Raw genomic sequence first — 20,593 nt, 5'->3', positions numbered from 1 at the left:
ACTGCGGGCAGAGAGGACACATGGTGTCTCACTGCAACAAATCGAAAACTGCTGCCTAACTCTAAGCTCTTACGGGTCTATGTACTAAGCCTTAAGGGGCATATCCACTACATGATTTATGAACGATAACTACATCGTTATCGTTCTCTCGTTCATTATACTGTGCAGTGGACATTGAGGCCACACTGAACGGTTTTGGAAGATATATATTTATCTTTGTCTGACTGTTCACTCACTCTTTCCACTATTGTACTATTAGTCCTAACGGGATGCGGTCAAAATCCTGACAGTCGGGATGCCGGCGGTTAGAATGCCAGTGCCGGAATCCCGACGCCTGTCAGAATCCCGTCGGTAAGTATTGGGGTTAGAGGGAGGGTTAGGCACTAAGGGCCGGATTCAATTAGCCGCGAAAAGCCGAGTTCGGAGAAAAGCGTGATGCTTTCGCCTGTTTGGACACAATGTTTTCGCCTTGCGCTTCCCCGCTTTTCGCCCTATTAAATTCCAAAACAGGAGAATGTAGCGAAAAGGACAGCATATTATGGGGGTAATCGGGCTGTACCACATAAAAAGCCTCAGTGACCCTGGAAATAACTATAAAAGAGTATTAATGGCCCCAATAAAAGTATTTAGTGATCTTATTTTGAGGCAAAGGACTGTTATGTTTATTTACATGTGTGGAATAATGATATAAAGCAATGTTTTTAGAGGAAAAATAAGTACCGCAGTTAAATTTGGGGTACATGTAATTGGGTACTAGTATATTTTGGAGTCTCTAAAGTGAAGATTTAAAAAAAAAAAAAAAAAAACAAAAAAACCTGCAGCCCTAAAAACACCTGTCTCAGCCTTATAGTGCCCCAAAACACCCCATTTTCAAGACTTTTTAAATTTTTGCCCCAAAAATGTTTTTTTGGGGTGAATTAAGATCATTATTTTTTTTCTTGCCTGTTTAGCCGTTAGGGGGGTGTCCAAAGGGTTCTGAACCAAACCCCCCTCTCTTTTCTATCCCCAGAGTATGGATTTTGCCCTTATTTTCTCCTGCCTTTTGTTGAAGCTACTTTTTTGCCTATGGCTTTGTTGCCTAGACAAAAACGTCCCGGAATTGAATATGGAGATTCTTTGAAAACAGGCCGATTGCGGCTTTTTTCCTCAAATTGAATTTGGTCCTAAGGGAGGAGGGGGGAGGGCTGGCTTTAGGCACTAGGGGGTGAGGTTAGGTTTAGGCATCTGTGAGGGGGAGGGTTAGAATACTGACCTCCCAAGGTTTCCCTTCTTTTCTTACATTTCATTATATAAAATGATCGCTAGCTTATAGTAGAATAAAGCTGGAGGCAATTACTGGTTTAGGGTCTCCAGCTAAATTGTGCTGTTAGTCCTGGTATTTGTTCCCAGACAGAGTGGACATCACTCCAGTGTTGGGCTGCTGGTCCTCTAAGGACTTTGCCCCTCCAGCATGAATTTATGATTGAATGACAGTTGGACGTTTGGGTGTAGAGCACATTTTACGGGTGGGAGGTAGTTGGTGGTTATGTTAGATTGAGTAATCTGTTTAGTGTCCCCCTAGGTGAGGGTCATCACTGCTTTGACTTGACAATCATGTTAATGATTCTGAAGCTTGGTTCGTTGTGGTGTTTATATAAACGCACCCCAGTCATCTAATTTGGTTTGACCCCCCTCCAGGCCTGTATGACGGAGGTCATGGTCCTGCACAGCTACGGCATGCTGCTTCCCTGCGCCGTCGATCAATTCCGCGGTACGGAATACGTCTGCTGCCCCCAAGCCAAGAAGGTCGAGGAGCCGCTCTCCAAGGAGGTAGATCAGGAGGAGGACGATGAGGATGAGGAGGAGGCCGAGCAGGAGGAAGAGGAAGATGATTACGATTCATACAAAAGGTTGGTCTCTTCTCAAAAAGTCCTTGGAGGTTCCCCACGCCTTTAACTGGAACTGGGAGCTATGTCTAGGTGTATGTAACTGGGCTCTTTCCGTAGGAGAGAATGGATTAAGCCTTATTGTCATTATTAATAATCTTATTATTATCATCCTAGTTATTCCCATTACTCCTTTTTTCAAATGGTTCTGCCGGCAGCATTATAATTGTTGACCCCCACATCCATTTCTCCCCTTGGCAGCGAGTTCCCAACAGAGGCCGATGTGGAGGACTTCACAGCGGCCGCAGAGGATGAGGAGGAAGAGGTGGAGGATGAAGATGACGTGGTGGAAGACCGGGATTACTACTATGACAACTACAAGGATGAGGACGACTACAACGAAGAGCCCACCACAGAGGTCGCCAATGGAAGAACACCATCTGGAAAGGACATAATGACAGACGTAAAAGGTGACAGTGACTGCTAATGTGCGTGTTTTATTAATTTACTTTTCTTTTTACGTAATTCTCACGATATGGTCTATTTACCCCAGCGGGTTTTATTACAGTTCGCTCTTCCTTCGTATCTGACTCTCTAAACCTTTTTATATGTAATCGGGGCGAGCGAGTAGCCTTTAACCCAACTAATGCCCCATTTTTGTCCAGTGTGAACTGTCGTCTATTTATCAGCACTGACTATCTATTCCCATATCTGAAAGCCTAGTCCCCTTCCAGTGATCAATTCTTATATTTGCTGTTGACGTCTTCTAAATACGTGATGGCGACCAGCGCTCTCCGCGCGTTTGGTGGTCTGTTTCCCACCGCTGGATAGTCAGCCGCGTCAAATCGGTATGAGTGCGCTTTTCCAGACAGGATTCTTTAGACAGAAGATTTCACACTGACTAAATCGTTGAGCGTTGGTTTGGGATCACGCAGGTGCTTGGAAAGGATGGAACTAATGTAAAATATTCGATACAAGTTGATGATCCTGTGACTGCCCGATAAGTAATCATGTTGACCTCATTGGTGTTTTAGGAACATTAAGATACAGGGGTAGATGTTCTAAGCCTTGGGGCCAAATGTAATGGGATGAGTGTTTAGAATATGTGAGTGTTTATCAGTAACCTCTCACACCGTTACATCTGGTTGAGTTTAAGCCGTAACAGTTTTTGAGTCTGAAAAATATGCCAGTTTCCATGTTCCCGGACTCTATTCCATTGGCCGAGTTTAAATAGTGTGAGAGGTTACTGCTAAACTGTCACATTTTCTAATCTCTCCCCCTATTACATGTGGTCCATGGAGAGAGGGAAAGTACCATCAAATCCGTTCCGAACTGTCTCGATTTACAAGCTGTGTATTAAAAATTACATATAGGAGCTGACTGGTTGGTACTTTATCTGCCTTACTGTCTTTTATTATAGAGCTCCATGCTGTCTGCAAACCAATCCAGAGCAGGTTTTCCCCTAACTGGGTTATGTCACACCACTGTGATATGTGGGCATCTTGCATCTCTAACAGTAAAACCTTTGATTTGTATATATAAATATGAACATCAAGCCATACAGTAATGCTCATAGTGACCTATTGCTTATTCTGAGAACGAAGACAAGAAATAGGAATGTCGGCTTGTAGATGGTCCACATCTGCCCTGTGATGGCATCATACAAATGCAAGGACACTCTCCAGGTTACAATGTACATTGAGAATAGAACATAAATGTTAATGTAACTGGGGGGCAGAGACCGGACAAATAGTCCTCCCCCCTCATTGGTTCCTCACTTCATGCTGTTTGTAACCCGTCTCCTCACAGCTGTCTGCTCCCAAGAGGCCGTTACCGGGCCCTGCCGCGCCATGTTTATGCGCTGGTACTTCGATGCCCGCCAGAAAAAGTGTGTCCGGTTTATATATGGCGGCTGCGGTGGTAACAGGAACAATTTTCAGTCCGAGGACTATTGCATGGCGGTTTGTAAAGTGACCAGTAAGTCTGCGGCTCCCAGTCTCGGCGAGGCGGCTCTCACCGTGCTGATTATGGTGCAGCAGCCTCTGTTTTAACCCTTTTCATCTCTGATGTCTTATCTTAACCATTCCAATGGGCCTCGAGCACTAAAACTGCTGCATTAAGACTGTCATTTAGCTGGCATGGCATATAACCCAACTCCTGAAGTGCTTCCCTTTTTTATGTGAGTGGATGTAAAGGGTTAAAGTCCTCTAACCTCATGTCTGCAGCGTCTTTTTGATGTTGCTGCGTCTGTTCCTCCTCTGTCTCTTGCTTCCCAGCGTCTGTCTGCGGCCTAATCTTTGCACAATCCAGCAATTGCTTTCCTCTGATCTACAAGTGTGCGTGCCTGTGCTGCTCTAAACCACGGCTTTCGTACTGATCTCTGAACATGCATATATATGCCGCTTAATGTCTCCTGGCTGGGGCAGGACAGTCGACGTAGACTGTAAGATTGTTCTGCAACATAGAGACTCTCCCTGCTTACAGAAACACTGGTGGAAACTTTGACCGGGCTGTACACCCTCCCTTTAGCAAACCTACAAATCCCTTTGTATTTCAGCGCTGTTGAGACATGGTGTCCTGGCAGGGAACACACCCTTCATTTTCCAAAACTCTGCTGTTGATCCCGTCAGAAGTAGTGAATGGTTGATGAAGGTGTACAAACCCCCTCTATGGAGAATATATACTGTGGTGGTGGTTGCAGCTGACCATTAAAGTCTACAGTGGATGCAGCCACAGAGCGATCTGAAGATCTTGGAGGAGGCACAGAGTTCCTCGTGCCTCAGTGATGTAATTACTAATGGTGCAACCAGCACTGCAGATAGTTGGACGATTTATTAAGTAAACGCGTTGTATATGATTACGCTGGGCAGAGATGTTATAAATCCCATGATGGGTGTTTTCAAGCTTTGCCAGAAATCAATAGACATGGGGCAGTGTTCAATTGTTTTAGCGCGCCCGATCTCGCGTCTAAAGTGACAGGAGATGGCGGGGCGCTATTCGATTGATGCCGATCACGCCCAAAGAGGTCAGGTTTAGCCGCATAAAACTGCTACACCCGACCAAAGTGCTGGGTGCGATCGCGAAAAGTGCTGTATGGGCGCCCAAACAGGTTACTATTCGTGCATTTCAGCTCGCACCCAACCCCCCCCCACCCCCGGGGTTATAGATATTTTGTAGCTCCGTGTCACAGCGTGATAAGTCAGGCCTAGAATCTCCTGGTGCTTATTAAGTTACCTTCTCTGGCCCTAGCAGGAGCTCCCTCTTATGGCACCTTACTGCAGCCTCTGATATGTACAGACTTAATATTAATGCAGCACTTCATAATGAATAGAGGAGTGGCTGTGATAGTACATGCCATTCATAGTACGTGAATAGATGTACAGCACCACCAGGTATCTCCTGAGCTTTCCACAGACCCCGATAGTGCCTGCACAGCTTTGTACTGTAGGTGTGCAGCCTTTTATGGGTGGAATAGAACAATCAGGCTTGACCCGCATGCAAGGGTGCATTCAGCCCCTGTCCAATAAATACTGAATATTTAATGGACTTGGGCCCTCATTCAGAGCCGTACGCTCTGAACAGAGCGCACGCTCTGAATGAGGGCCGCCCTCCATAAAAATGGAGCGTCCTCCTGGACGCTTGTATAGCTGTGGGTCACCACCCACAGCCTATACGAGCGTGCAGTTTGATGGCCGCGATGGTCGTGACCATCGCGACCTTCGAAACTGCGAGCCGGAGCCTGCGGTTGAGGTTTTCAACCGCAAGCCCCGGAGTGATTTTGGCTCTATCAGAGCCAAAATCAGTCCCACTGACATCACTAGTGATGTCAGTGGGCCTGCTTCTGACGGTAGGTGTTCCCTTGGGAACGCCCCCATCTGGGAGGCACGCCCCCGGCACGCCCACCAAAGGGGGCGTGCTGTCAATCAACATCGACAGCACGCCCCCTTTGATCAGACACAACGAGCGAAGGAAAGCCCTTCGCTCGTCGCGTCTGGCGCATGCGCACGACGGAGCTCCCTCCGTCGTGCGCATGCTCAGTGCAGAACATCGACCCACTTGCGAGTGGACAGCCGCTCGCGAGTGGGTCTGAATCAGGGCCCTGGTTGTGCACCTCGGGTAGCTCTACAGAGGCCAAGACTCATTGCTGCAGCTACCTGTATGGAGTCACATCCGTGGTGGCATCGATGTCAGCTGGGGGGGGGAGGGGTCAGAGAGGTCTTCACATCTGCTTGCTGTGTTCCTTAGCTGCCCGTTGGTACATGGCTGCACCGAGGGATCATGGAGAGATTTCTCAGTGTGACATCAGTGTTGCACTGCGTGATTGCAGAGACAGAACCATACTAATGTATTCCGTGTTCTATTACATCCGCTGCTCCGACACGATCTATGTTTAGCCAGTCTGTCCAGCTTTCCTGCTGCTTTATTCTTCTCTGGCTTTTTACCTCTTGTAAATGAGGTTATCAGCACCCTAATGTTTTCCCTTCTCTGCTACTTACTGCACTCGCCGCCTGTCCGCCCTCGATCGGGTGCTCTGAGAAAGGTGGGAGATGACCAGGGGGCGTACCTTTTATGAATTCAGAGATCAGAGGGACAATGGGCTTCACACAGCAGAGTTATCCCAGTCTTTAAACTTTGTAGCAAGTTTGCAGTCGCTGTTTCCATTCCGCTAGACCTTCCTTTAGAAAACTCTCCCTGGTCTAAGGGTCACACCTACACGGCCGATTTTCAGGGCGATTTGCCTTCACCCTGGACATCGCACGATTGCAGGTACACACTGCACGATTTAATGAACGACGGAACGATCACATGTTCCCTCCTTCATTAAGATGTATGGCTCCGCATGCAATATTGTGATTGGCCGTGCAGCACGCCAGTCACACGATATCGTATGCGACCGCAGGAGCGTGCAAATTGGGCGTACACACTACCGTATGCCTGATTTTTGTCGTTCGAATTTGGCTAAATCGGCCAAATTGGGGGCTTATATCGTGCAGGTGTGTGTACCCAAAGGTGAATGTCTGATATCTGTAAAGGATTAATGTTCTTTTATCTCACAATGTCCATAGGGGCACTAAACTATAACCTGTGAGATGCGCGGACCATAACGTACAAAGACTGTCATTTACTAAGTAGGTCAGCCCACTGCGCACAGCTGGGGGGGGGCGGCTGCTTTCTTGGGGCTGAGCCAATATTCCATCTTTCCATCAATCATGGTGGTTTAATGACCTCAAGCCTGAGCTCCGGGTGAGTGTTACAAGCTGTGATGTGCTCCACTGTGATTTACCAGTTAAAAAGCCTTTTGCCATGACCGAATGTTTCACAGCCCTTTTAAAAGGGATGGTACACTAAAAACAGGTGTTAGACTTGGGTCCTATTCATGTGAGGAGGTGACAAGAGCCTGAGGTCTGGCCTTGGGGTATTTTCTGCAGCTGATCATGTAGTGATCATGAGCTTTGTAGCTGGAGAAAAGTTCTGCTCTTCCCCCTGGATTAGACCTTTAATGTATCGAGATTTATCGCTGGGCGGCCAGCATGTGACATTAATGTATCTGTGCTGTAGACTCGCTCTCTGCTGCTTATCTGCATCTATTGTTGCAATCCTTCTCCAATGTCCAGGTGGGGTGGATCGGGTTGGGGTGGGGGGCAGTAATAGTGGTGCAGGGTACTGAACTGTTGGTCTCTTTCTAGTCCCCTCCACTGCTGCTCCAGCTGATGACGTGGACATCTATCTAGAGACTCCCGCTGATGACAATGAGCACGCCCGCTTCCAGAAAGCTAAAGAGCAGCTGGAAGTCCGACACCGGAACCGTATGGACCGGGTGAGTCCAGGGACCTTTAAACAAGTATTTGTCTAGGGGGGGGTAATGGGACTGTCATTGGAATCATCCACATTATTGTTATCTCTGTTAATTTAGGCCAGACAAGAATGGGAAGAGGCCGGGCATCAGGCTAAGAACCTGCCAAAGGCTGAGAAGCAGACCCTGATACAGGTAAAGGTTTTTGCGCTGCCGCAGTCTAGGGCATCGCGGGTGTTTGGAGCACATCCGTTAGCTCGGTCTGAAATAAGAATAACAAAGTGGTTATAGGGCTGGCTGGGGTTGGGGCAGGATCCCGGCGGTCAGAATCCCGATACCGACGCTTGACTGTCAGTATCCTAACCCTCTCCCTCCCCTAACCTGCCCTCTAGTACCTAACCCTAGTACTCACCGTCCGGATGCCGACACCGGTGTCCCGTCTATCTGTATTTGGGATGGATCCCACTTGCAGACGTAGATACCTGGGTTATTATTCAGCTGGGAAGGGATGTATTCAGGATGCCAGGCGTCGCGAGGTGTTAGCCGTGGGGGGAGGGTTAGGTTTAGGCACCCCCCCCCCCCATCCCCCGGGAGACTTAGGGTTAGGCCCCCCTCGGGAGGGTTAGGTTTAGGCTAGGGGTGGTTAGGCTTAGGCACCACCGGGGGGGAGTTTAGGGCTAGACACACCCCCGGAAGATTTAGGGTGTGGGGAGGCGGGGGTTAGGGTTGGGCACCACAAGGGGGGGGCTTAAGATTAGGCTCCACCTCCCGAGTCTTGGGATTAGGCACCCCCAAGGGGAGGGTTAGGGGAAGGGGAGAGGGCAGGGTTAAAGATCCTTACTAGCCGGCTTCAGGATTATGATGTCTCGTGATTTGAACCGATGGCTTTTAAGCCGTCGGTATTTCACCCAACAATGATATAATATATGTTCTACCCCAACAAATATTGTGAGCTTAGTGTAATATCCAGTTAATCACTTACTGCAAGGAATCCTGATTCGTGTACGCACACCGTGGCTGATACTATATCTCGTTTATTCCCTGCGCTTTACGTTTTGTTTGTTTGGGCCTCTGGAGAAAACATTTGGTTTAAAGCAAATGGGAAAGTCCGAGGGCCCTGTTCTTGCACTGGAGAAAAGCAAATAACTGGCGTGTACAGAAAGCGCTCCCAGGCGTCGCCACGTTGGCCCTAGAATCTTATCTGCACATTTTCCCGTCCGCTGTTGCCTTCTGAAACCTTTAGAAACAGGAGAAGGGGAAATTGGCTGTTTTGGCTCTGGGTGACTTTGTAATCATCTACAGTCATGGTTAATGAGTATCCGCTATAATGAGAAGTGTGGAGCAGTCACAAGCAGATGACTTTAATGATACGCACCTGAGTTCTGGCTAATGGATTTTTTTTTTTTTTTTAACCCTGAGCTGGGATCGAGGTTCCGGTCCCAGTGTAGCGCGGTCATGTGTCTCCCAGCTGTACGTGACCTGTGTCCTAGATAGAAGAATGCCTTTTACCCCCTTCCCATCCTGTCTTTCCCTGCAGCACTACCAGGCCACCGTGAAGGCTCTGGAGAAGGAGGCCGCCCATGAGAAGCAGCAGCTCGTGGAGACTCACCTGGAGCGCGTGGAGGCCATGCTGAACGACAAACGCCGCATTGCCCTGGAGAACTATCTCTCTGCCCTGCAAGCTGACTCCCCCCGTGTGAGTTATAAAGGCCCCTTCCTAAAGGGTTAAAGACCCTCCCGTCCATTCCAATGCCCACTGAGACGCCCAGGCTTCACTTACTGGGTGTATATGTAGCAGGAAATAGTCTGTGTGGCCAGAATCCGTAGACTCGAAGACCTAGAAGTGGGTGACGCTCTTACTTGCAGCCATTTATTATAGGAATAATAGATCACCTCTGCATAGAGAATTATAAAAAGTCGCCCTATCCCCTCCTGGTTAGAGTAACCGCTGCAAGGGATACACTTTGTCAGGTCCGTCCGCTGATTGTCACTGCGACTTTTTTAAGCATTGTCCAACCTATAAAATAGGTGAAGTAACGCGTTTCACCGGCATAATAATGGTCTAACGTGCATCTCGTTGTTTCTCAGCCTCACCGTATCCTCCAGGCCCTGAAGCGTTACGTGCGGGCTGAGAACAAGGACCGACTACACACCATCCGCCACTACGAGCACGTCGTCACCGTGGATCCAGAGAAAGCCGCACAGATGAAATCCCAGGTAAAGGGTCCGTTTTAGTTCGTGGCTCCCCGTCTAACCTGCAGCCGCAGGGGCCGGTTTCTGTTGATCCGATGATGTAACCATCCTCGCGGAAGTGGTGGGTCCGTCATTTCCAGCAGGGGCTTTGCAAGGATCCTGGTTGAGGGTTTTAAACACCAGTCTTTCAGAGAAAAGCTTGTTTTTAGGGAGCATGATTATGCCAGGCCTGTCAATACTTTGTTTTGTCCAGATTATAGTGCCCCCTATGGTAACAAGGACCAATAAGGATTTATATAATATTAACATGTGGAAGTAGCATAGTGCGATACATACAAAATGTAGAACAGGGTTTTTCACATATCGCCTAACTCTGGCAGATTACTGGGTGTGCAGAATTCTTTACAACACTAGCATATTGGACCTCTTCTCTCTGACCGCCGTAGGACCTGTTAGTGGGGGGGAGGGAAGGGAGCAAGTCTGTCCCGGGTCAGACTGTTCTTCCACTGTTCTTCCACTGTTCTTCCACTGTTCTTCCACTGTTCTTCCACTGTTCTTCCACTGTTCTTCCACTGTTCTTCCACTGTTCTTCCACTGTTCTTCCACTGTTCTTCCACTGTTCTTCCACTGTTCTTCCACTGTTCTTCCACTGTTCTTCCACTGTTCATGCCTGTCTTGGGACAGACCTTGCAGGGTTATTATATAGACACGAGTAGAATCCTCATACAGCTATGATATAATACAGGGCTAGGCATCCTGTGGTCCTCCCGCTGTTGTGGAACTACACAGCCCAGCATACCCTGCCCTCGCAGCAAAACTGGCAGAGTATGCTGGGAGGTGTAGTTCCACAGCAGCTGGGGTGCCCCAGGTTGCCTACCCCCGGTGTAGTATAAAATAGAACCTGGAGGCTTATTGACTGCTGTAGGAGTGGCCAGTATAACACCAGATCTCAGTAATCCGCCATCAGCCTGTGCTATTAGTCCCATGTTTGTGCACAGCGACTCTCTAATCCAGCCCTTCGCAGGTTTCTGGGGCTCGGAGCATAGTGCGCCCTACTCTGATCCTCCGCGTCAGCTACTGTCCATTCATTGTCCTCTAGCTGAAGGGTTGGTGGTTCAGTGTCCGTGATAAGGTGCCAGCCAATCAGCTCCCAACTGTCATTTTTCAAACACTGCCTGCGAGATGGCAGTTAGGAGCTGATTGGCTGGCACCTTATCACTTTTCAGTCTGTCTCCTAACACTGCTTAGTAAATAGACCCCTCAGCCTGTGTTTAGTGGTTCAATGGTTTCCAGTACAGGTGGTCAGATCATGTATCGCAGTCTCCCCCTGGTGGTGAAACTATTCAATAGCCTTCCCAATATAAAATGGTCTATAAAATGATCAACAAGGCAAGAAAAAGAAAAAAAAACACTGCGGTTCTCAGTGTAATTATACTGTTCTGGGATTACAATAGCGAATGTATAAAATAAAATTTACTGTTGGTAGAAGGGTCTCATTTATTGAGTAGCTTAGTACATATAGTCACAAGTTATAGTGTATGGCTGTCAGTCATGTGTCGGGGCTTCACTATACCTTGCTTGGCCAAGGCAGAATAAAATATTATACAAAACTATCCTGCCTGCTTCCTGGTGGCCTGTCTGAGGAAGCCAATGTTTGGGCCAAAGCGTAGCTCTTCCCCAGACACTGGAGTACTCCTGTATAAATTCAGTAGGGACTTTCTTGTAAGTGTTCCGGTGTCCGTTGTGCTCCTGTTAGGCGTACTGTCCTCTCTCTGCTATGCACCAACATAACTGACGGTGGCTGTCTTGTGTTGTCAGGTGGTGACCCATCTCCGGGTGATTGAGGAAAGGATGAACCAGAGCTTGTCCCTCCTCTATAAAGTTCCGTATGTCGCTGATGAAATTCAGGATGAAATAGGTGAATATCTTTAACGCCGTAAAAACTCTGCTCTCCTGGCTGGAGGTTTGGAGGGTCCTCACTCCTGTCCTCTCCCCTCCGCCCACCCCCTCTTTCAGATGATCTGTTCCAGGAGCAGCGAGCGGACATGGACCAGTTCACTTCCTCTTTCTCCGAGTCACAGGGAGACGTCCAGGTGAGCTCAGAAGAGAGCGAGGAGACCCCAGCAAGGGAGGGCGCCCCCTTCCGCCCCTTCCAGGTGAAAACCTTCCCGGCAATCACAGAATCAGAAGGTATTTACTCCTCGCCTGTATTGTGTCAGTCTGGCAACAGGACACTTGTGGTGGTCGTTGTTTTGTAGCTTTAAACATTAATGATTTTCTAGCTTATATTTATGCAGAAATTACCGGTCCTTAGCAGACATTAAGGGGTCTATTCAGTTATAGGTTATGTGCTGTCAAGCATTGTCATGATGCTCAACTGCGCACTTACAGATGTGTCCAAATACATCTATCCTCCGTGCGCTACAAGTCGTGCCACACAACGCGGGAGCTCAGTGTGACTCTGTAGCGCTGAGAATCTTTTCCTGTGTCTTTTTACCTTCAATTGCGTCTTAGTTGCACAAATATGTGAATAGATGGAACAAGCAGCTTCTGCTGATTAAAATGATATGCAGCATGCCTGTGTTCTGTGTGTGAGACTGCTAGTGTATCTGCATGCGGAATGCTACGTTACAGTGTCAGCGGCTGTAACACTGTAACGTAGTGCTTAGCATGCAGATACATCGGCAGTCCCACACACAGAACATAGACATGCCGCATATCATTTTAATCAGCAGAAGCTGCTTGTGCTATCGATTTTTAAATCGTTGTGCCAATAAGACGCATTTGAAGGTAGAAAGATGCACAAAATCGCTCGGTGCTATGGAGTCATGGAATGGCGTGACTAGAAGGGCTGTTTAACACGCCAGGAGGCTAGATATATGTGGACCTGTATACAGTACCTGTATCGCAAGTTGCACTTCTATGGGGCTAGAGGGAAAACTTACAATACGCCCGTTCCAAAATAGCACATTGTGTGCATGGCCTGTAACTGAATCGCCCCTATGCCTGAGCTTGCATGTACCTGTAACACCAAGCTCTCTGTGCCAGCCACTGTGTATTTGGCTATTAAAGGCTGTAACTCCCTACATTAACATTCTACACGGTTATGCCAAGTGCACCATTATACGTGGTTACATCAGTGTGGACAGGAATTGTGCCAGCTCCCGAGTTGCTAAAGACCTCTTCAGTGTTGGCAAGGTCCTGGAAATAAATCTTACAGGTACCTTTCATATAGGCTACTTGGCCCTGGAATCTCCATACATAGAATGAGCTTTTGCAGCGGGTGAAGGGGGCTTTTATTAAAGGGTTTATTACCTCCCGCTGCTGTGTACAGGGGGGCATCCTGTGGTGTCTTCAGGCTCACCGCGCAGGCCAAGTGCTTCAGCGGTCAGAGTCTGCAGCCAGGACAGGAAGCATTCGAACACTAGCCCTGCTCCCTGCATCAGGTCAGCAGGCAGGAGTTGGGACGTTATGCTGGAGGCCACTAGCTTAGCAGTGGGGCTGTGAGTAATGCTCCTTTCCCCCACACATTATAGGAATATTACTGTATGTCTAACGGGGCCAGTCTTTATAAATCTCGTTCTTGTAGTTAAAAATACACGTGATAAGATGAAAAATGTTTGTATGTGTATGGGCTAGACATAGGCGGTTGGAATTGCATGTTTGTTATTTAGCGCTATGTAACTTTTTTTTTTTTCTTTTTCTGACCTGTGAATGTAAAAGTTTTGTTTTTAACTTTTTTTTTTTTTTTTTTCATTTTTTTTTTTTTTTTTTCATTTAGAAGGAAAAAAAAAAAAATTCCCCGTATGTCAGTAACGGCCTATAATACCTAGATTCAATACCCAGTATAAAATTGCAATTTTGTTACGAGACGTAACTTTGTGTGACTGCACGGCAAGCTGTCGCCGCTTTGCGAGCACGGCATGGTTAGTTCTGCACCCGCATGCTATATAGACCGGAAGGCCCTGTATTGTCCCTGCCTGGCCGCACACATATTAATGTACACTTGTGGTGATCTATATGTGGCCGCGATGTGGAATCTCTCACTCAGCGCACAGCCCTTTATCGCAGGGGACAAGTATCTCTCTCTGCTCACACGTGCAGCCTGATGATCACCCAAACCTTTTAGTTATTTTTAACCTCTTCTGCTTTTTCTATTTTTTTTTTTTTTCCTTTATTAATTCTTCCCCCTCTCACCTCCCCCCTCTCCCCCCAATCTCCTGCTTAGAATCGCCACGGGACGCCTACCTACCAGTGAGAAAAGGTTGGTTACGCTCACACTGCTCCCCCATCCCATCTCCCTCTGTCACTGTCACATTCATTTCCACGCGTGACCCCTTTACCTCTTGCTGAAGGCAGCAAATCCCCACAATCGTGGAAGTCTCTAAAATGATCAGTGTCTGGTGACCTTTAAATGTCTGGTTCTCTTTCCTTCTTGGTGAGTTGCTGGCTTCTTCCTGGTGAATGGGGATTGCTACTGCTCCAGTGTCCTTGGTTTTCATCCCAATCTCTAGTATAATGTGTGAGGTGTAGGACTGATAGACCAGGGTGTCTTTGTGTCTCGCTTGTTATCGGAGCTTACAACCACATGATGGAACGAGAGGAGCGTTTTGGTCCAGGACGGCCATCCTGTTTCTCTCCGGCATACCCACCCACCGATCAGCTGGTAAAGCATGCTGGGACTTGTTGTATCACAACCACTGGAGAGCCACAGGCTGGCCAGGCCTGCTCTAGTCGGATACATTCTGCTGGCGGTGTACCTGCACCTTTTTAAAGTTACTCTTTACATTCTTAAGTAAGGGCTCTGGCAGGGGGCATCAATGTAACTTTTATTGTTAGTTCGTCAAATGCTACAGTAGCTTACACCCGTGCTGATTCCCGTCCTAAAAACTTTGATCTGTTCAATTGTTTTTATTTACCCTGTATAATATATATTTTTTGATTAAACCCGTTTCGAGAGTCAACTTTTATATTTTGGTTATAAATTAAAACCTAATCAAAAATAAATAATAAAAGGACTCCCGAAAAGCTGAGCCTTGATAGGATTGTGTAGAGCAACTCTCTCTGTGCAGAAGATTTGGGAAACTGGGTTTATTTAGCATAATTCGGTTGCCGCGCTCGTCGGCCTTCATGTGGTAGCAGCTCCAGGTACAAGCCCTCCTTTCTCTCTACCTCTCTGTGGTTTCTGAGCGTCCCACCCTACTGACGTACCCTGTTCTCCCTCCAGGCTCCGGTATGGCGGATAGACCCCTCATAGGTGCTGAAGAGAAGATTCTCAACAGCAAGAGCAAAGCCGAGAAAGTGGTGAGATGTTCCAGCTTGTCCTGTGTCCTCCTGCTGTCCAGACAGACCTATAGCCATAGAGACTGTTCAATCAGGAAAGTGTACTGAGGTGGGGGGGGGGGTTCTATGTCTGCAATGCAGATTAGCAGTGTGCGTACGAGTCAGTTACAGATTTTAATACCGTAGTTCTACATCATAATTCACACTGATCCCAAGGTGGATTTACCAGACCAACGCCATCTCCTATCCCCAGCTTTGTACCTGTTCTGTTGCTTTCCATATTTTGTGGTGGACTTTTCTTTTTTGTTTTTATATATTTATTTATTTTTGTTAACCTCCATGACTGTTTCCAGGTGATTGATGAGACGCTTGATGTGAAGGAAATGCTTATCAATGCAGAAAGAGTCAGTGGACTAGTGGATGAGCTGGTATGTATGAGACATCACTAAGACTTCTCCTGCAATGGGTGCACAGACAGCTTTATGTGTGTATAGGGGAAACTGCTGTGATAACGTTCTAACTTATGACGTCGTTCTATAGACCATCCCCACGCGTGGGAACTCTTATGAAAGCTGGGCAATGTTTTGTGTTCTTCATCCTCATGTGTGTAACCTCTGTGTAGTGTCCTCATACGGAAGATCCTTTGGTACTTCATCATTCTGCCGACTTGTGATTAGAACCATTTTTATAAATGGCATACGGCAAAACAGATGGGTAATGTAAGAGTGAGGTATTTATTTTTGGTTATATCTGTTGGGGAACCCCGGGGTGTATAGGGCGTTCTTGGAGCTTGGGCATTCCTAAAATTATCTGCTTCTCCTCCCCCTCTGTATTCCGGAAAGCCTGGCAGGAAATTTATGTTTGGTCAGATGGAGCCGGGTGCCAGTTTTCAAAGTTTTAAATTTTTTTTATTTTTTAGACCGCTTTTATGGGCATGCCATGGCCAGAGATGCCAGGACTGGGCTGAGAAGGTACATTGGTCGCTAAGGGGAGCATGTACAGGAAATAGACTGAAGGGACGGTCGCAAACAGTTGACTATGTTCCAGCCTTTTCTCTCCATGTGTGGCTGAGGACCAGCGGCCGAGTTGGTCTTTTCGAAGCTAAGCAATGGGGCAGGTTTTTTCCTCTCCTGAGCCTGTGGACCAGTCGGTGCCCATCAAGTTCCTCCTCTACTGCACTTGATGGTGTTGCAATGTTGGTGCAGTGGCCTTTTCAGGTGTCACATTGAAGACATCACCACCATGTCTGAACCAAAGAAGCACCAGCTTCTGGCAGCTCTTTCGAAGAATCTGTCTCTTGAGTTCACCTTCCCAGAAGAATATAAGTTGTCAGAAGACTCAGACCCTGAGACTCAATTATGTCCCACGGAACTCCAACAGGAAGCGCTGACTAATGGATTAATGGCATGACGTTCTGGCAAACACTAAATATAGGGGATGGGAAACTCTGGAAACTGATTCCTGGTTGATCAAGAGGACTTTCCTCATCCTCCTTTTGAAGGACATGTTAGGTGAAGCATGAACTAAGCCTAATGTAGGAGTCTGGTCCGTAGGTAGCAGTACCATTATCCTCTACCTAAGCAAGATTACATGCAATGGGAATCTCCGCCTAAGATGGATGCTGCCATAGCTTGCCTATCTAAGACTATCATTACATTTCCTAAAGTTGCTACCTTTAAAGGGATAATACGGAGAGGCACAAAATGTCATATCTTCCTGTTAATGCCCTTAAACCAAAGGTCTCCAGGTTTTATGCCTTTCATCCCACGGGGAAGATGAGGTGCAAGACCACTGGGGGACAGTTTTCTGATTCTGAGTTCAGCAGATGGAAAAACCAACTTGGACAGGTCTCATGCAGTAGGAGTGCGATTTCCTGATGGCTTCTCTTTTGGGACTTGTGGTTTCATTTGACCATAGATGCTTGCTTGAGAGGATATATATCCTAGATGTCCCCAACCATATCACTATCTGTCTTCTTGGAGACAAGGCCGAACATTCTGCCATTCAGTCCTAGATGTCCACAAGTGGTAGTTCCTCCAGTTTTGTCTTTATCAAAATCTTAGTCCAAAAATCCAACAGATTCTTTCAACCCATCGAACTTCTGAACCTGAACTCCCTAAGTATTCAGCTGCGGAGTAGACCAGTTCCTTAGGTTACATCTTCAACCACAGGGAACAGGTGGAGTTTATGGTGTCCATGGACATGAAGGGTGATTGAGTATGTTCTGATCTGGGAGGGAAACAAATACCTCCTCAGATTTTCCTCTCCATCCCATCACTGTCTGATTTAGGTTTGCCTTTTGGCCTGGCTACTGCACCGAGGGTGTTCACAAAGATCATGGCAGTGATGGCTAACCTTCTCACAAAGACTTAGGCCTGAACCCTCCATTCTGTGACAGGTGGTCTCCCAAGTTTCACCTTTATCAGGATACATGATTCTTTCCTTAGACCAGGGATGTCTTCAGAGGAAGAGGGCTCGCTTTGTTCTCTGGACGTTGTAAGGGCATTGACAACCTATATTTCTATAGGGAACAGAATGGATGACCTGTTTGTCTTTTATGATGCCCCCAAGAGAGGTTGGCCATTTCAATGAGTGGGACGCTAAGGCATGGTATCTTGGCTGATCAGCTGTCTTGGGCATTCACTATGTTTTTGCTACACTCATTTCCAAAAGCCTGCAGATTCAACCACTGTGCAAACGTCTCAGTTGCGATACTACATGTAGCTGACTGGGTGTGAATGGGTGGCGGTGGGACGTTCGCAAGTGATTCGGGGGTTTGTAGGCGGATTTGCAGATTACGCTGAGTTGTGCGTACAGAGATCCATCCGATTTCAGATGGATCCCTTGCACCAAGCATCAGGATGGCGCAGATGCCCACTGATGGTGACTACTGCTACTTTAAGTGGATGGATGGGGGTGGTGCTGTTGCATAGATGCGGCCAAATCTGCGCATAGGCAAAGATGTATTTCAGCGCTCGCAATGTGTCCGACTTGCTTGTTACGCCGAATCGGCCCCATTGTTGTCACGTGCTGCTGAAATTGTGCAATCTTGAGGCTGTTGCTGTCGCTTATCTTACAGTTGGGGCGGTCATAATGATAGTTGTATAAATGAGTTCTGCCATTGTATCCTCCATGATCAGACTGGTTGTCTCTGCCTTGCTGACCGCACCGTCCCTGTTCCAGTTTATACTATTCTCTTCTAAAGCAAATTGGTCCATTTTGTCCTTGAAATCACCAGTTGGCGGCATACTCTGGCCTTTAATGGGTGGAGGTCTTGAGAGAGCTTCCTGAAGCGGACAAATTTGCACCCTTTAAATTTAGATGTATTTTTGTCTTTGTCTTAATAATTGTGCTTCTGGTGTTTGCGTGTTGTAGTTCCATGAATATTGGTGGAAGGAGATGCCATATGCCCCATTCCACACGCTAGTCTCTACTACATGTCAAACGTACATCTTACAGACCTTGAAAGCTGTTTGATAGTACGGGTTATATAAGTATATCACTGTTTGTTTGTTTTTGTTGTTTCCTTTTTGGCTTTTGTTAAGGACCTCCATGTCCGTTTTTGCTGATGCGTCTGACCTTGCGTTCATGACCAGCGGACTCCTCAACTTGAAATGTGGTGTTCTGAAAAACTTCTCTTGAAAGACATTAAAGCAAATCTGTTTTTCTCACGTTGGACAGCCCTGACTGTTTGGGCTTGTTCTACTAACACAATATATTGGTTTAGCTGCGTATTTGGCCCGCAGCAGCTGCCCAGACTGGCATTCCTTTATGAATGTTCCCCCGTAACCATTCATCTCATAACCACTGACCTTGTCTCAGGAGTGGAGTGAAGAATAAATGTATTTGACACCGTTGTTAATGAATCCCTGTAATTACTGCAAGAAAACTGGGGGGGGGGGGCAGTTGGGTATAATTAGAAGATGTTTATTGTGTGTGAGACAGACCTAATGTACAGGGACGAAAAAATTATTAGTGATCGTTTTAACATTCTGCAAAGCTGAAGACTAACATTCAGGAGTTTTATCTTTACTCTACTTTTGAGACTCTTCATCCAGAGCACATTACTGTCATTACCTGCTGTATACGCTATATGGATGCCATTCACCGGGGTCAACCTTGTCTAGGAAAGGGCTGAAAAGCCACCAGTTTAAAGATTTTAGTTTGAATACTTTTTTATTATAGCTTTTTTTCTCTTAGACTGTGTATTTATGTGCCCTCCCATTCCTAGCCCAGCGGTGTATTGCTACATACAAATGTAGGGTATATGGCCCTATCCAGGGGCCCAAGTTTCCAGGTTTAGTTTTTACGTGGTCATAGTGGGCAGGAGAAGGTGCTGCGGACACTATAATGGGGATAACACTTGAATGTTAATAGTTTTCAGGTCTGCGTTCCTCCTTTACGCTAAATTTACCTTTTTGTATTCTTGCAGGACACAGACGGCCCCCTGCGCAGTGAGTTCAGCTTCAGCAGCGGCACGCTAATTGGCCTACTGGTCATCGCCGTGGCCGTGGCTACGATCATAGTCATCAGTCTGGTCCTGCTGCGGAAGAGACAGTATGGTACTATAAGCCACGGGATTGTGGAGGTGAGTGCCTATAGTGAACGAGGGCAATAAGAGAACACTTCGCTGCTGGCGTGGGCAGATGCTCGTACCTCGACTGTTAATATAAAATGGCTCACGCTAGCTCTTTAAGTCATGTGATTAAAATTGGGCAGGGGGGGGATATGTACGAAGTACGCCAGGATGGAACCAGCCATCTGTTATCCTGAGAGCTTCCTTCACCCTCTGTGGGTTAGATGGTATGAGCAGGGCAGTGGTGGAGTGATTGTTCGGTCCAATCATTGCAGTAACTCAGTTCTGGTGATTTGTGGTCCATTGAGGCGCTTGACTGTCTTCATGCCAACTACTGCTCCAGATGCTTGACCATCAAGCCAAATATTCCCTTAATGAATGTGGGGAATTTCACCATCCAAAATTGTTTTACTTCCAGTGTTTTTTGTTTTACTTTTAGGCTTTTATTGTGTTTTGTGTTCTTACTCTTTTTTTTCCAGGTGGATCCCATGTTGACTCCTGAAGAACGTCACCTGAACAAGATGCAAAACCACGGTTACGAGAACCCCACCTACAAATACTTGGAACAGATGCAAATCTGAGACACCAGATGGGGTTTGGGACCGGGGGAGGGTAGGGTAGGGTGGGTGGGTACATAAGCCTGGGTAAGGGGGAGTATGTAGTAGAAATTGGGGCCAAAGATAATGAGCGGGCGTTGATTTGGGTTTCACTGCTTGACCAATCGTGTTGGAGAGAGGTTGCCCGTTTCCCCGGGCTCTCGTGGACTCTAAGTATCACTTTCGAGATTTAATTTTTCCATTCTTTTAAACGGGTGACGAGTAGTTAATGCGGAGTCTTCACTGAATATTTTATCGCTGATCTTTTAAGATGTAGGTTTTTTTT

General features: G+C 47.0%; 1 protein-coding gene across 7 annotated transcripts in view; it reads left to right on the top strand.

Annotated features, from left to right (window-relative positions):
* The window catches only part of APLP2 (amyloid beta precursor like protein 2), a 68,241-nt gene extending 47,920 nt beyond the window's left edge, over nt 1–20,321 (top strand). Inside the window, exons 5-18 of one of the 7 annotated variants that reach the window (XM_088476243.1) lie at nt 1,678–1,889; nt 2,127–2,335; nt 3,675–3,842; nt 7,553–7,683; nt 7,780–7,854; nt 9,197–9,355; nt 9,748–9,876; nt 11,671–11,770; nt 11,869–12,042; nt 14,081–14,116; nt 15,080–15,156; nt 15,489–15,563; nt 19,568–19,723; nt 20,191–20,321. In XM_088476243.1, coding sequence (XP_088332369.1) covers nt 1,678–1,889; nt 2,127–2,335; nt 3,675–3,842; nt 7,553–7,683; nt 7,780–7,854; nt 9,197–9,355; nt 9,748–9,876; nt 11,671–11,770; nt 11,869–12,042; nt 14,081–14,116; nt 15,080–15,156; nt 15,489–15,563; nt 19,568–19,723; nt 20,191–20,292 — 1,803 coding nt within the window. In that variant the 3' untranslated portion in view covers nt 20,293–20,321. The remainder of the gene's footprint in view (nt 1–1,677; nt 1,890–2,126; nt 2,336–3,674; nt 3,843–7,552; nt 7,684–7,779; nt 7,855–9,196; nt 9,356–9,747; nt 9,877–11,670; nt 11,771–11,868; nt 12,043–14,080; nt 14,117–15,079; nt 15,157–15,488; nt 15,564–19,567; nt 19,724–20,190) is intronic. The other 6 variants (XM_088476236.1, XM_088476235.1, XM_088476238.1 and 3 more) reach the window with 6 other exon arrangements.
* The last annotated feature ends 272 nt before the right edge of the window (nt 20,322–20,593 follow it).

This window comes from Taudactylus pleione, unplaced genomic scaffold (genome assembly GCF_031769625.1).
Source record: "Taudactylus pleione unplaced genomic scaffold, aTauple2 ptg000185l, whole genome shotgun sequence".
NCBI lineage: Eukaryota > Metazoa > Chordata > Amphibia > Anura > Myobatrachidae > Taudactylus > Taudactylus pleione.
This window is presented reverse-complemented; position numbering and strand designations above follow the sequence as displayed.